Source organism: Anthonomus grandis, chromosome 7 (assembly GCF_022605725.1).
Source record: "Anthonomus grandis grandis chromosome 7, icAntGran1.3, whole genome shotgun sequence".
NCBI classification, from domain to species: domain Eukaryota; kingdom Metazoa; phylum Arthropoda; class Insecta; order Coleoptera; family Curculionidae; genus Anthonomus; species Anthonomus grandis.
The window spans coordinates 32,733,739-32,747,667 of NC_065552.1; the positions used below are offsets into that span (position 1 = coordinate 32,733,739).

Consider the following 13,929-nt stretch of genomic DNA (forward strand, 5'->3'; position numbering starts at 1 on the left):
ATTTCCTTTCAATCCAGACTAATTGTCATATTATAGACAAGAGATAAGTTTTGTTTTAGTAGTGGCATATTCCCAGAAGCGCTTAAAACAGGAATAGCTATACTGCTGCATAAAAATGGATCTGAAGACGATATTAATAATGACAGACCGGTGTCACGCATATCAAAAATTATTGAAAAAAATAATTAAAACAAGGATTGTAAAGTTTTTAACAAAATATCATGTGTTTTCTGAGAGCCAATATACATTTCGTATAAAAAAAATCTACAGAAGATGCCATGTTAAAACTAACTTCAAGCTGGTATGATTCCCTTGACGAAAATCAACCAACGCTTTGTATTTTTGTAGATTTGTTAAAAGCATTTAACACTGTAGATCACAAAATTTTGTTAAAGAAACTGGAAATATGGCATTCGTGGTATTGCTAAAAAAGCGATTGAAAGTTTCCTTTTAAATAGATCGCAAACAGTAAAAATAAATGGGAGTGAGTGTTGGGACCACTTTTCATAATATTTAAGAAGTCTTTTACATTTATCCATCATAGGAAAAAATCATAAGTTGGATTGCTATCACGGAGATGCTACTGTAATTCTCTATACAGAAAAAACTTGAAACGATCTAAAACTGAAGCAGAAGGGAACTTTTTGAAAATAGCAAAATGGTTTGACGCAAACAAATTATCACTTAATGTTGATAAAAACAAAATACGTTAATTTCACTTCATACGAAGAAAATTTGCCAGAATTAGGTCCTTTAGAATAAATATTCCAGAGACAAGTACTGTGAAATATTTAGGTATTCATATTGATCAACATCTGACCAATGATATAAGTAAACTTCTTCGTAACTTACGTGCTCAACCAAATACTAAATTTTACCATTGTGTGTTATACGACGAGACATAAAATATCGTATGTATTAAAAATTAATGTATACTCTTATACATTTATATTTAATTAGAAATGATTTAAAACAGACGAATTAGAATAGTAATTAGTGAACTGCATCTGTAGAAAAGAAAGAATGACTGCATTACTCTCGCTTTCGAATCATTTTACTTTGTACACTAATTTAAAAAATGTATTATACTCCCACTGCAAAATTACCCATAAATCTTCTGGCTTTTTGACATTTATTTTCCTTATTTGGGTTTAAGTGCAGGTTGCACACTTGATATCCGATATTCTTAATTATGTCAATTTTATTTGCAGAGTTTTGATATGTTACAACTATGTTCTATTTTTATAAATAATACATACTATTAATCGAAACAAAAACTACTATCTAATGCCTAAATAAATTTAAACAAAAATAGGTAACATGTTTCCATAGTTTTGTTTGTCACTGTATCAGTTTATGTATAAGTTTATGTATTTTTCAACCAGTATAGGGTAAACAGTCATATATTTGGCTGCACTCCACTGACTAACTGTAAATGAAATGATAACGGTAGTTGTTCTGGCAACAACATGCCAGCAATTAAAATGAATTATTGAAACGTTTATTTTGGTAATCAATTAAAGAAATACATTTTTGCAAAGCATTACTTGAATTTTGCTTAAGATATTATATATTATACTGGCATTCTGTTTACAGTTTTATTATTACACAAAATATTTGTTATTATGTTCAAACCTAAGCTATTATCTTAAGACGCATGATTTGCACAGTCAGGACTTGTTTCCAAATAACTTATTAGAAACTTAATAATTTTGTTAAAGATATTGTTAGATTTTCAATTTTCCGGAAAATGTTTCAAAATGTACTACTATTATTAACAGCAAATATAAATCATAGCGTATATATACAAAATTGTGACACAAACATTCATTACTCGTGCTCCTAAATTCTATTGATGGAACAATATAAAACTTAAAAGTATAGTTGTGTAAAGAAAATAATTGCATGTGTATATTAAAGATAAACAATATTAAATGCACTCGTTTTCAGTTTCAGATGTTTTCCATTTAATTAGAAAAAAATATTGATGTGCATTTACACAGTACATGATTAAACGCTAGTTGTACATTATTGGAATTGAATTGATTATTGCCAGTAAAATAACTAAATAAAAAAAAATCTTTATTGTAAGTAAGGTAGTGTGGAATCGGTATTATATTTTTCAAAGTGGTATAACCGAAATCCGAATATGCTGTAGTTTATGTGAACGTTAAAACATTACTTTCTCTTATAATACTTTCTTTCCTCCAGCGGTCACGTAACTCAAGATGCCCCAGTACCCGGTTCGCCTTTGTATACTATCAAAGCCTTCATTCCAGCAATTGACAGTTTCGGCTTTGAAACTGATTTGCGAACGCACACTCAGGGACAAGCCTTTTGTCTATCAGTATTTCATCATTGGCAGGTAAGAAAGTGTTAATAGTAATCATTAATGACCTTTAAAATCTACAAGAATTCTTACACTTTTTATTGCGAACGCGTTCGTGTGTATCAGATCGGCTAAAATCCAATAGTTTGATACAGATTAATATTTGCCGAATATTAAGATTCGGCAAACATTATCATTATTAGGATTCATTCAGAAACATATTCTTCTTTATTTTAAAGAAGAAATACTTTTGAATACTACTTACATTTAAAATGTGATGATACAGGGAGGGCTAACGCAAAAATCTCGACTCTGCTAGTATCTTTTAGAAAAAACGCTCGGACACGTCAATTTTGATTTTTAGGGAACGGATGGATCTATAGCCGCATAATATAGGGTGATTCGAAAACAAAATATTTGATTCAACTTTCAAGATTTAAGGCTTAAAAATTGAACCTCTATTTTCTTTTTACAAAATGTATCGCGCAATCGTGAAGATATTTCGGTTAATAAAATAATTGATTGCAAAAAATAATAACCATGGATACCAGGCAAGAATATTTAGCATGAGTCAGCGTCATCGTATGTCATCCAAAAACTTTGTCTTTGATTTAAAAAGGGTTAACTTACCTTCCTTGTTGTGATAAATATTGAACAATAATTTATTGAATTCAAGAAAGGGTAGAAATAACACAATTGCATTAGCAAAATGGAAGGATTGGAAGATATACAGTAGTGGCCAAAAGTAGATAGACAAAGTATTATTTTCATATAATTGTTTAAAGATTTACCCACAGGTTCCCTAGATTTTAAATTATTGTTATTTGTAAGGCGGTCTATAAAAAGATACCAATAAATTTCAGTTAAATATTTTGCTTGCTATTAGATAAAGCAATAATATAAATATAGCTGGTCAAAAGTAGATAGACAAAAACAATTTTGAAATTATTTTTTTGTCTAGATATTTATAAAATAAAATTAGTAAGTATTGCTTCTCTTTAAATCAAGGTGCAACATGCCACGCGGAATTAGATCTCTCTTCATTTAAGGCAGCGCATTATTAACGCATATCGCGCGAGTGATCGTCAAATTTATATTGCTCGTAGATTTGATGTTAAAAGAATAGCTGTTTGGGCAATTATCAAAAGATATGAAAGAACAGGATCATTAGAGCCAAAAAATAAATCTGATGGACCAAAAAAAATGGACATTAGAGCTGTACGCAAATTAAAACAAATTAGCCAGAATAACCCTTTCATGACTCAAATTCAGATAGAATTACAGGCTCTAGGGATTTGTAATGTGTCCTCAAGGACTGTAAGACGAAGGTTGGTAGAAGAGAATCTGTTTGCACGTAGGCCAGCAAAAAAACCATTGATTTTAAAAAAGAATCGCTTAGCCCGATTGGAATTTGCCAGTCAGCATATACACTGGACAAAGCATGAATGGAAACGTGTTTGCTGGAGCGACGAATCGAAGATTAATTTGTTTAATTCCGATGGAATTTAATATGTTAGACGTCCTTCTGGCCAGCATTTGAATCCCAAGTACACAAAACCCACAGTTAAGCATGAAGGTGGATCAGTGTTGCTTCTCAGGTTATGGAATGGGCCCATTACATCGCATAGAGGGCATAATGGACAGGGATATGCTCACAGATGTTATGTTGCCCTATGTCGAAGACAATTTACCATTGGAATTCCAATTCCAGCAAGATAATGACCCGAAGCATTCCTCCAAAATTATAAAGCAATTTTTTGAAGAAGAAAAAATACCAGTTTTAAAATGGCCATCCCAGTCACCAAATTTTAATTCTATCGAAAATTTATGGGAAATTATAGATCGTGATATTAGGGATACAAACTATTCATAAATACACAATAAAGGTGAATTATTCGAATGGTTGCAAAAGAAATAGAAAAATATTGGTTTTAGACTCATAGACAATCTTATTGAATCAATGCCACGTAGAATATTTCAGGCTATAATAGCTAATAATGGGTATTTTACAAAATACTCATATTGTAGATGGTTTAGTTTGTAATTAAAAAAAATACTTCGAAAAAAAAATAGTATTGGTTATTTTTTAAATTTGTCTATCTACTTTTGGCCATTACTGTACTTTCCCATTGTTTAATGTGTTACATTCAGACAAAAATATTAACGATGCGGATGTGGCTAAGATAAGACAAATTGAAGAAACTGGATCTGTTAAATCTGCTTCTAATATACGCTGTAATCGTCATAAATTAGCAGAAATAGCAGTTTTGGGATACGTGGTACTTGACAACACCCAAAGCACTCGCGCACTAGCTATTTCTTTAGGATTTGCACTGTTTGAAAGGCAATAAATTTCACACGTACAAAATAAAACTTGAGAAACTCCATGAGGCGTCATGCAGACGATTTTGATAAAAGGTTGGAGTTTTGCGAACTTATATGTTATAATATATAATCAACAAAGCAAATCTTTTATTTATTATTTGTTTTTTGAATGAGTGTACGTTAAATTTACATGCTGTTCTAAATGGACCAACTGATGACACGGAGTGACTCGAATCCACATTTATTTCGAGAGATACGCTCGCAATAATCTGAAGAAATAAGTGTGGGCCAGCAGTTTCGGAAATCATATTGTAGGACCTTTATTTAAACTTGATGGGCACGCCAAGTTCACACACGTACTTGGACGTGTTAGAAAATAGAGCCACGAGTTAAATAATAAAAAGTGACGTTAATTTTAATGAAAATTACATTCATTTCCGACAAGAAATGCACCACTGCACTATGTGACTGCAGTATGACAGTTTTTAGAGACCCATTTGCGAAATTAGTGACAGACGAGCCCGATTAAGTGGCCAGCGAGATCTCCGGACTTTAGTTTACTTTCTTGGGGAGCATTTACAAAGTAAAGTTTTTAGTACGAACCCAGATTTGATTTACGATAATCAGGAGCAGATTACAGTTGAATGTAGACAAATAACAGAAAAAGAGGTGAGGACTAGATTCGAATAAAATTTGTGTTATTACATGGAGGTAAATGGACACAACTTTCAGCACATTACCGTATTGACCTACCTCGTTGTAGCAAATTAATTTTTACTTATTTATTAAGTTGTTTTTCGTTTTTTTTTAATATTTGGAGAGTTGTTTAATCCTTAAAGTCTTGTTATTATGGGAAATATATTGATTACTTTTTTTAGGATATAATCCCTTACTATCACATTTCTAGATTTTGATTATGAGATCAAATAGTTCAATAAAAATTTTAAAAAATGGGAGGGATTCTATTTAAAAATCTAAAGTGTAACGTAATATACTATTTTTGAATCACCATATTGTACGGGTTTAGATGAAAAGACGGTCGCCCTAGAAATTAAAATTGACATATCCGAGCGTTTTTCCTCAAAATATACCAGGAGTGTCACAGATAGGGATGCGAGCTTTTCGGTGGGTCTCTCTGTATTTAGAATCTACATAAACTAGATTGAAGATCAAAGATACAATATCTTAATAAAATTCTTTAATAAAATATTAAAAAAAAAAAAAAATTATATACACTCCAATCTAGACCCTAAATCGTTAGTTGATATTTGAATATCTTGCCGAATAGTGAAAAACTTGTGTCGTTTGATTAGTTTTTTGTGTATTTAAAGGTAAGTAAACCAAGTTTTTTTCAATAAAAAAGATTAATTAACCTACATTAATAAACTACTTTACATAAACTTGATAGTTATTTTAAAAAATGATTGTTTTTTTTTTAAATCATCCTTTCTTTATTTCAATCCTTACAAACTATAACAATAATCCTAAACAGTACTTTCTGCGAAAACTCAAGTTAGCAATTTCAAACTTGGCAGTTGTAACTAGAATAAAAAGACATTTAAAATAAGCTATCACTTGACCCCCACCCCTATTTAAGATTTTGAGGGTAGTTGCAGCCTCCGCGAAGAGGTTGAAAGTATTAAAAAAATGATCCCCCTAAAATCAAAAATCGATGGGTGCAAGCATTTTTAAAATTTTTTTAAAAAAAGGGCCCAAACCTTGCTGGACTGTTTTCGATGGGCCACTCTGTATATAGTTAATGCAGTTTTGCCTTAATTTCTCTATATCCGATTGTTTTACATCGATTTTTAGTTAAACGTAGGGCAGGTTTCATTTCAAAATTCCATATTTTCCAAGAAAATAAATAAACTTTTATAAACATAAGCAAAATGTATAGATGGATGAGATTAAAAGGACTTTTAACGCATTAGTTAAACCCCATTTGAAATAATTTCTTAGTAGTGTTGACGCATTCTTGGATTTTACCGAAAAAATCTTTCCCGTCCTGTAATGCCTTGCGGCACGTTTTTGATGGGCCACTCGGTACATTAAAACAAATTTGTATACAATTTTTTACTTCTACGTCGAATTCCAACATTTTATTAACTATTTACGCTCTTTAGCATCCAAGGTTTCAGTTTATTTCATAGTTTGGTAAATTGTTAAGTTTTCGTGATCGTCTTTGTTATAAATTTTAATTTTTTTAAGCAAGTACATAATTTAGGTATTTTATGGGATACCTAAAACTGTATTCGATTCCATAGGTGAGTGTGATGTCTTCATATATGTAGTTTCTGGTAGCTATGGTTTTAAAGGGCTGCTGTGACATTTAACACCCTACACATTTTACATTCTAGAATGTATAAAAATTGAACGATGGACCTTATTTAATGTTTACTATACAATATATTATAAGCCACCGGATTACCTTGCAAATCTATAAAGAAAGTACTTAAAGTAATAGCTGCGAACTCTTTTAAAATATTTTCTTTAGTGAAGTAAATTATTACTTAAAATGTGTAGGATCTTAAATATCATAAAACCCTTTGATTATATTTTAGTTTTTTTTAATGGAAAACTTGTTATTAATTTTATGTATGTGCAAAAACAAAAATTTAAAGTTACCTCTTTTTTTAAATTGTAGTTTTAAAGGAGGTTTTTAATCAAGGTTTCATTGTTCTACAACCTGACAAATACCCAAAGCATAAAAATGAAATTAACAAAATATTATTTACTACCAATAATCTTAACATATTTGGTGAATATGTGTATTTCCTTGGACTCGGACGATCCATTTGAGGAACTCGCTGCTCCGCATCCGAGTCAATGTATAGATTGGCCTATTCATGATAGATTTTACGATGGAAAGGGGTATTTCTTCAGTTGGCGAGATCCTGCCACACGAAACATGACATTGACCTGGAAACAGGCCAGAAAATGGTGTCGGGCAAAGGCTTGTATGGATACCGTTTCAATAGAAACTTTTGTAGAACACAAGTGGATAGAGAAACAGATGAGGAAAGATTTTGTGAAGGAAATTTGGACTTCGGGGTTGAAGTGTTACTTTCCCGGGTGCGAGGAAAGAGAGGATCTGCGTATGGATGCGCAGATATTTTTAGGTAGGTACTTTTTTTGCATATTTTATTTTTTCCTTGATGTGTATTGGGTAATTAAGAATCGAGGGTAGGCTAGACATTTGTTGTGGTAACTGACGAGAAGAGAAAATAGTTAATGTTAGTCGTTAAGAGCTCAAATTTTAAACATTGCTTTTGCAGCAAGATATGATATTCCAAAAAATACTTCAAGTTTCGGTTTCAACAGGTCATCTGCACCAATTACCTTGAAATATTTATTCTCAAATTTATGTATTCCATAAATTTTAATAGTTTTGAGCAGATGTTTTTATGCTCGAGGCACTTAATTACCTATCTGAACATCTTTTAAAAATTTCAAGTAATTTGATTTGTCTTCCAGGCATTCACATAATTATTTACATTTTCCAGGAATTAGAAATAATTTTTTGGCTTTTCAGTATTTTGGAGTACTGTTTGATCTCTAGATAATTGACGTTACTTTTACCTCTTCCGGGAATTGGAAATAATTTTTTATACATTTCCAGTTATTTTTTATTCAAATTTTGTTCATGTGTCACTGACCTGATCGAGGAGGAGCTTCCATGGATTTGTCATGGCTCTGTTAACATCAGAATAAGAATTATCTAGAATAGTATTGAAATTTTTGCCAGTGGAACTCAAATTTCAGTCTCAGGGGGCCTTGGTTCCAATTCCTGATAAAATGTGTTTCTCGTATAAATTTGCAATCAATGGGTCAAAGAGGCTGTAATTTTTAAATTTCATCGCCTGCCTTCCTAGATTTCCACTATTTCCATCCTTGTTTTACCCAAGGGTTCTCCACTCTCTTTCTCTGTAGCTCTTACAACCCACGGTGGGTCTTGGCTGACTCAACCATTTTCCTCCACTGCACTGGAGGGAAAACTTTTAAACGCAAATAGAAGTTTTTTTTATAAAAATCTTTATTTCAGCAAATTAATTAATAAATGCAAATCTACAAATTATCCTAAATAATAATAATAATAAAACGTTTATTAATCAGTAGTAGTGAGTGACCAATACGCCATTATATTTAGACCTTTAGAGGTGACTTTCAAGAAGTTCCCCCAAATTCTCTTGATGCCTTAGAATTAAAAACCGTAGGCAAAAAAATAAACAGGAACATATACCTAAAAAAGAAAGGGGATAGAAAAATGAGACGAGAAGGTTAAACTATAATATTAATTTTAAATCCCATCTCTGTATAAGAATTTTAAAACACAGCTGTGGGGTATTTGTATTTTATTCAAATTTATTGCACAACATACACCTCAGATTGAAATTAAATACTCTCCAATTTAAACGTTCCTTCAAAGATTGAGATCGTTCACAATAGGACGAAGTATGGTACAGCAACACTGTATTTCACTTTCATCTGTAGGGGTAATAATTAATAAACTATGATTGAATATCGTAAAATCAACTAAATTTTGTTTTTATAATTAGCATAGCACGAAAAAGTTTTTTTCCTTAAGACATGAACTTGATTTTAAAACAGGCTAGTTTGGTTTAGCATTAAACAAACTAGTTTATCCTGCAATCGGGTTTATCGGGTAACACATATATAATTTTAAATAAATACATGCATTTAACTTTTACATATTTTAGGAGATACCACATGGTTCTGGGCCTCCACTAGAGAAAGACTACATCCGACAAACAAGCGCGAACAAAGCGAATGGTCCGAAACTGGAGGACTTGGTATACCTCAGCCGGATGACAGAGAGTTCATTGAACTCGGAAATCATGAGTACTGTATTGCCGCATTGGATGGCTTTTATTATGAAGATAATCTGAAATGGCATGATGTAGCTTGTTACCATCCCAAGGCTTGGATATGTGAGGAAGTTGACCAATTGAGTGCATTAAGGGCTTATGCTTTGAAGTCGGATTTAGACGGTATTATTTAGGCGAACTTGTATATAAATTATGACGTTTTAGAAAAGAATCTTTTTTTTTTTTAAATATAAGCATGCAAGCAACATATGATACATTATTATCGTTAAATATATATTTTAATTACTTAAATATATATTTTTATTATTCAACGATTTTTTAGTAAATTTTTGGTTTTGGTATATTTATCAACCGTATATGGTCAAGGTGTATTTATTCAACTGTAGAATATCCGTATATCATATACGATTCTGTTAACAAAAGGGAGGACATTTCGGCGTTTAACAAAATCGACACGGGATTTACAGATCTAGTTTTTAAACTCGATTACTACACATCAAATATTTGATGAAATTCTTCTGAAAAATCACGTTTTTTCGTCCATAATATCCGATCTACCAATCACCTACCCACCCCACACCACAACCACCCCAAACATTTGCCCAGTAAGAAATTCTCTTGGAAAATCAACGTTTTTCGTCCATAATATCCAATCTAATCGCAATGTTTTTGTATTAAAAATTTATTAAATTTATTAAAAAAATATATAATTATATCACAAAGTATAAACAAACTGTGTTATTAGATTGGATATCAACGACGACACTAGCTGTTATTCATGCGTATTATTTTGAAAAACAATTTCTTATTGGTAAGTTGTGTGAGGTGTGTGGGGGGATAAGGCTAGGGTTAATGAAAAACGGTTTTTTGCAGAAAATAATTGCCTGGGAAAAAATGCTTTTTAAGAAAATTATAGGTAATAAAAAAATCTATAGTTTTTGTATCTATACTTTTCTCATAATTTCAATAGTTTGGAGGAAAACAAAAAACGGTTTTATGAGTTTTGACAACTAGAAACTGTTTTTCCAAATTTGTAAAAATTGTTTAAAACCATCTTCTTATTATGTAAAACTATTACTTTACTCTAAACTATTAGCTAATTTTCAAATTGTCATAATTAATAAAAATGATAAAGTAATAATAAGCTATTTACGTATTGTTTTTAATTCCCAGATCGTCCCTGGTGACCCTCTGGATAAATCCATCGTCATACGACCTCTGGAGCCTCAACCAGCCACACATCTGGCCAGAGAATTCATGATCAAAACCAGAAGAAGAAAAGGTCTAAGCCAGGATGTATCCATAAACAAATTCTTCGATGATCCTATGTTGCTCGAGTTGGCCCGGCAAGATGTCATGTTAAATTATCCTCTACTTTAAAAATAAAGCATTTTTAAGTTTAGGTTAGATTTTTTAAGAATAAGAACGAATAAAAATAACTTTTAAACCGCCAACTATAGTCAATTTGTTTAATTTTTTCTCTTTTGCAGTTCGTTGTGCTTAGCGTTAGCCCGATATTGCATCTATGTAATACTACCCAGCCTAGCACCTCGCTGCCCTGTACTACCCGGTACAGGTCTTTTGCTACTGTGGTGCCTAGTGCTTCTAGGTCCAGTATGTCTCTCAGATATTTGTTGCCTCTTGCTGAACCAGGGGCCTCGCAAATGCAAATGACATGTCATAGTCTGGGTATTTCTGGTTTCTTTTTGCACAATCAGCAATTAAGGTCTCCATTATACACTTCAATTCTGTTCAGGTGTCCTTAATGTGTCACGTTCTGATACCTATCAGTGTTCTTCCCAAACGGAAGAAGATCTCTATTAATTTTTTCGTCTATTTTAAAGTTCATCAACATGTTTTATCTCTTTTGCTTGATGTTTTCTTTTCAGCCAGTCTCTGATCTTCCCGCGGATGATCTTCTTGACACTTCCAGTGTAGGTTCCGGTCCGTTGTAAGGTGCCGTAGATCCTTTTCTTACTAGTTCATCGGCTTGTTAATTTCCTGGAATACCTGTATGTCCCAGAACCCATATAAGCCTAACTGAGTTGCGGTCTCCTATGGTTTTCAGTTCTGAGGCATTCCCAAACCAGGGAGGGTTTGATAAGGCCCTCAGGGTGGCTTGGCTATCTGCTGTTATTAGGATCTGCTTATTAGAGTGTCCCTAGCACATTCGTAGCATCGCAAATATTTCGGTCTGAAAAACTGTGGCATGTCTAACAATCGTTTCATGCTCAGGTTTTTCTCCAAAAATTCCAGCTTCCCTCTCCAGTTCTCTTGTCAGTCTTGGATCCATCTGTCTACTAAATAAGATCTCCGGCTGGTCCGCGGCTGTTGTCATTCTATTCTTTTCTTGTTAAAAATACAACTTTAAGTCTAAATCCGCATTGATACGTAATTACGGATCCGTTGGGACCACGTGATTGCTATCCGCCAATAAGGGACCCGTAAGGTTTCACGTACCTACCCGTGAAGGAAAACACGGATAGAAGTTGGTTAATTCGAACTTCATTCCGTATTTTTGGTCCGTTGTACTATTTGTTTTTTATTGTTATTTTTGAGTTTTTACCAGATTTTTTTTTACTAGCTGTTATTTCGTACCATTCTTTTTAGAATGTCGAGCTTGGGTTTGACCTCGGGTTCCACATATTTTAAATGTGACTATTGCACATTTAAAATATGTGCGTAAGAGGTAAAAACCAAAAACTGGAGTAAAAATATAACGTTTTTTTACCGATACGCTTGTCTCTAGTGGATGTGATAAAAGTCACTGATAGGCTTGACGTAGTTACGTACCAATGTGGATTTAGGCTAAAACGTGTGCGAAAGGAATTCTTTGGAATCATGTTATCCCAAATCATTTCTGATTTCTTTGCCTCACAAATTCTTGAGTCAAGTTAGCTTGACTGTTTTGACTCATTTGCTCCAGTCCCAGCTTTGCTTCTCCTTGTATCACCAGGTGTAATGGTGGGAGTTTAAGAAGGTTTTACATGGATGCGAGTCTTTGTATCTTCCTTAACTTAAGCCTTGTTCCTATGTGCAGCTTTTTAGCCACCACGTTACTGCAGCATAAGTTAGAGTGGGTACCATACTACCCTGGTATAGATTCAGTGGGCCGTTTGGTCGGTAATAAAATTGATGCCGATCGCTTGGTTACTTCGTCAAGCTGTTGGTTCCAGTTTAACTTGGAGTCCAAGATACCCCTTAGGTATTTTATCTGCCCCAACATAAAAATTCTTTTACCGTGCAAGAATAGTTTCCCAAGGTCCTCAATATTTCGTCTTTTGTTACCAAAAGATACAATTGCGGATTTAATGAGACTGATATTAAGACCTTCCCTCTCAGTCCTTTTCGATGTTTAGAGCAGTGTGTATTTTTCCTCTCACCGTTGTATTAAATATTCCTTTAGACTAGTATCAGTTAGGTATCTGCGTATCCTAAAATTCTAAAGCTTTTGTCCCTTAGTTTTAGTAGCAGCCCGTTAATCACCATGCACCACAGGATAGGCGACAAAAAACCTCCCTGTGGACATCGCTTCGCATCGAGTTTCAGAGTTTCCTTCAGTAGTTCGCATCTTACTGTCCTACTTTGAGCATGCTCTTGCGTCTATTCCAAGTTCTGCTGCGGTCCTTCTAATAGACTCGAATGTGTAGACGCGTATTGTCTTGTCTCTTTGATTTCCAGAGTCTTCTCTACCATAGTTACGAATCTATGGAGCGCCGTCTCTGTATATCCAATGGCGAGACAAATTTCTTCATAGCCACATTGACACACTTTCACGTGACATCAGTTTAACCGACATAGATAAAAGATTTCGAAAAATGTTAACTCTAAATCATATCCAGTACTAAGAAAACGTAGTTTTGAGTAAATACTCAAATTTTTTAAAATTGTCGACAACTAGGTGATAACGCAGTCATGACGAAACGCATTTACGCCGTTAAAAAAGTTTTACCGAATTGCGATGAATGGACGAGGGCGCATAAACTGCGCCCAATACTATTAGACCCTCGAGAACATTCACAATAAACAAGGTCCTTAAAAAATTGCGAAATTTGCAGAGCGATTTTTCCCACTGCAAATTGTGTTGTTGTTACACGCTTCCCACCTCGCATGGACTAATATGGCGGATGAGAATACCTGTACAGGGTGTCCCAAATTCGAGCCTCACCTTTGGGATCTCGTAAACTAGAAGAGATACGGGGTCGGTTAAATTGAGGCAAAGTTGCGCAATTTGGTGCTTATTAAAACAAGCTTTTGAAATATCAAAAATTCCGAATACTTCCGAAGATATTTGGAAAAAACCGAATATTGGCGATTTCATTTTTATTTTTTTACGACTCTATTTGAATAGATATAACAAAATAAATTACTCATTCTCATTGCTACTTTCTCTATATTACAAAATGTTGTCGTCAGATTTTCAAACCG

The 13,929-nt window shown here is 33.2% G+C and overlaps 1 protein-coding gene across 1 annotated transcript in view; it reads left to right on the forward strand.

Annotated features, from left to right (window-relative positions):
- LOC126738601 (116 kDa U5 small nuclear ribonucleoprotein component) overlaps positions 1–10,960 on the forward strand; it is a 43,085-nt gene extending 32,125 nt beyond the window's left edge. The window contains exons 15-16 of the mRNA XM_050444008.1: positions 2,212–2,365; positions 10,675–10,960. Of these exons, the coding sequence (XP_050299965.1) occupies positions 2,212–2,365; positions 10,675–10,881 (361 nt within the window). The 3' untranslated portion in view covers positions 10,882–10,960. The remainder of the gene's footprint in view (positions 1–2,211; positions 2,366–10,674) is intronic.
- The last annotated feature ends 2,969 nt before the right edge of the window (positions 10,961–13,929 follow it).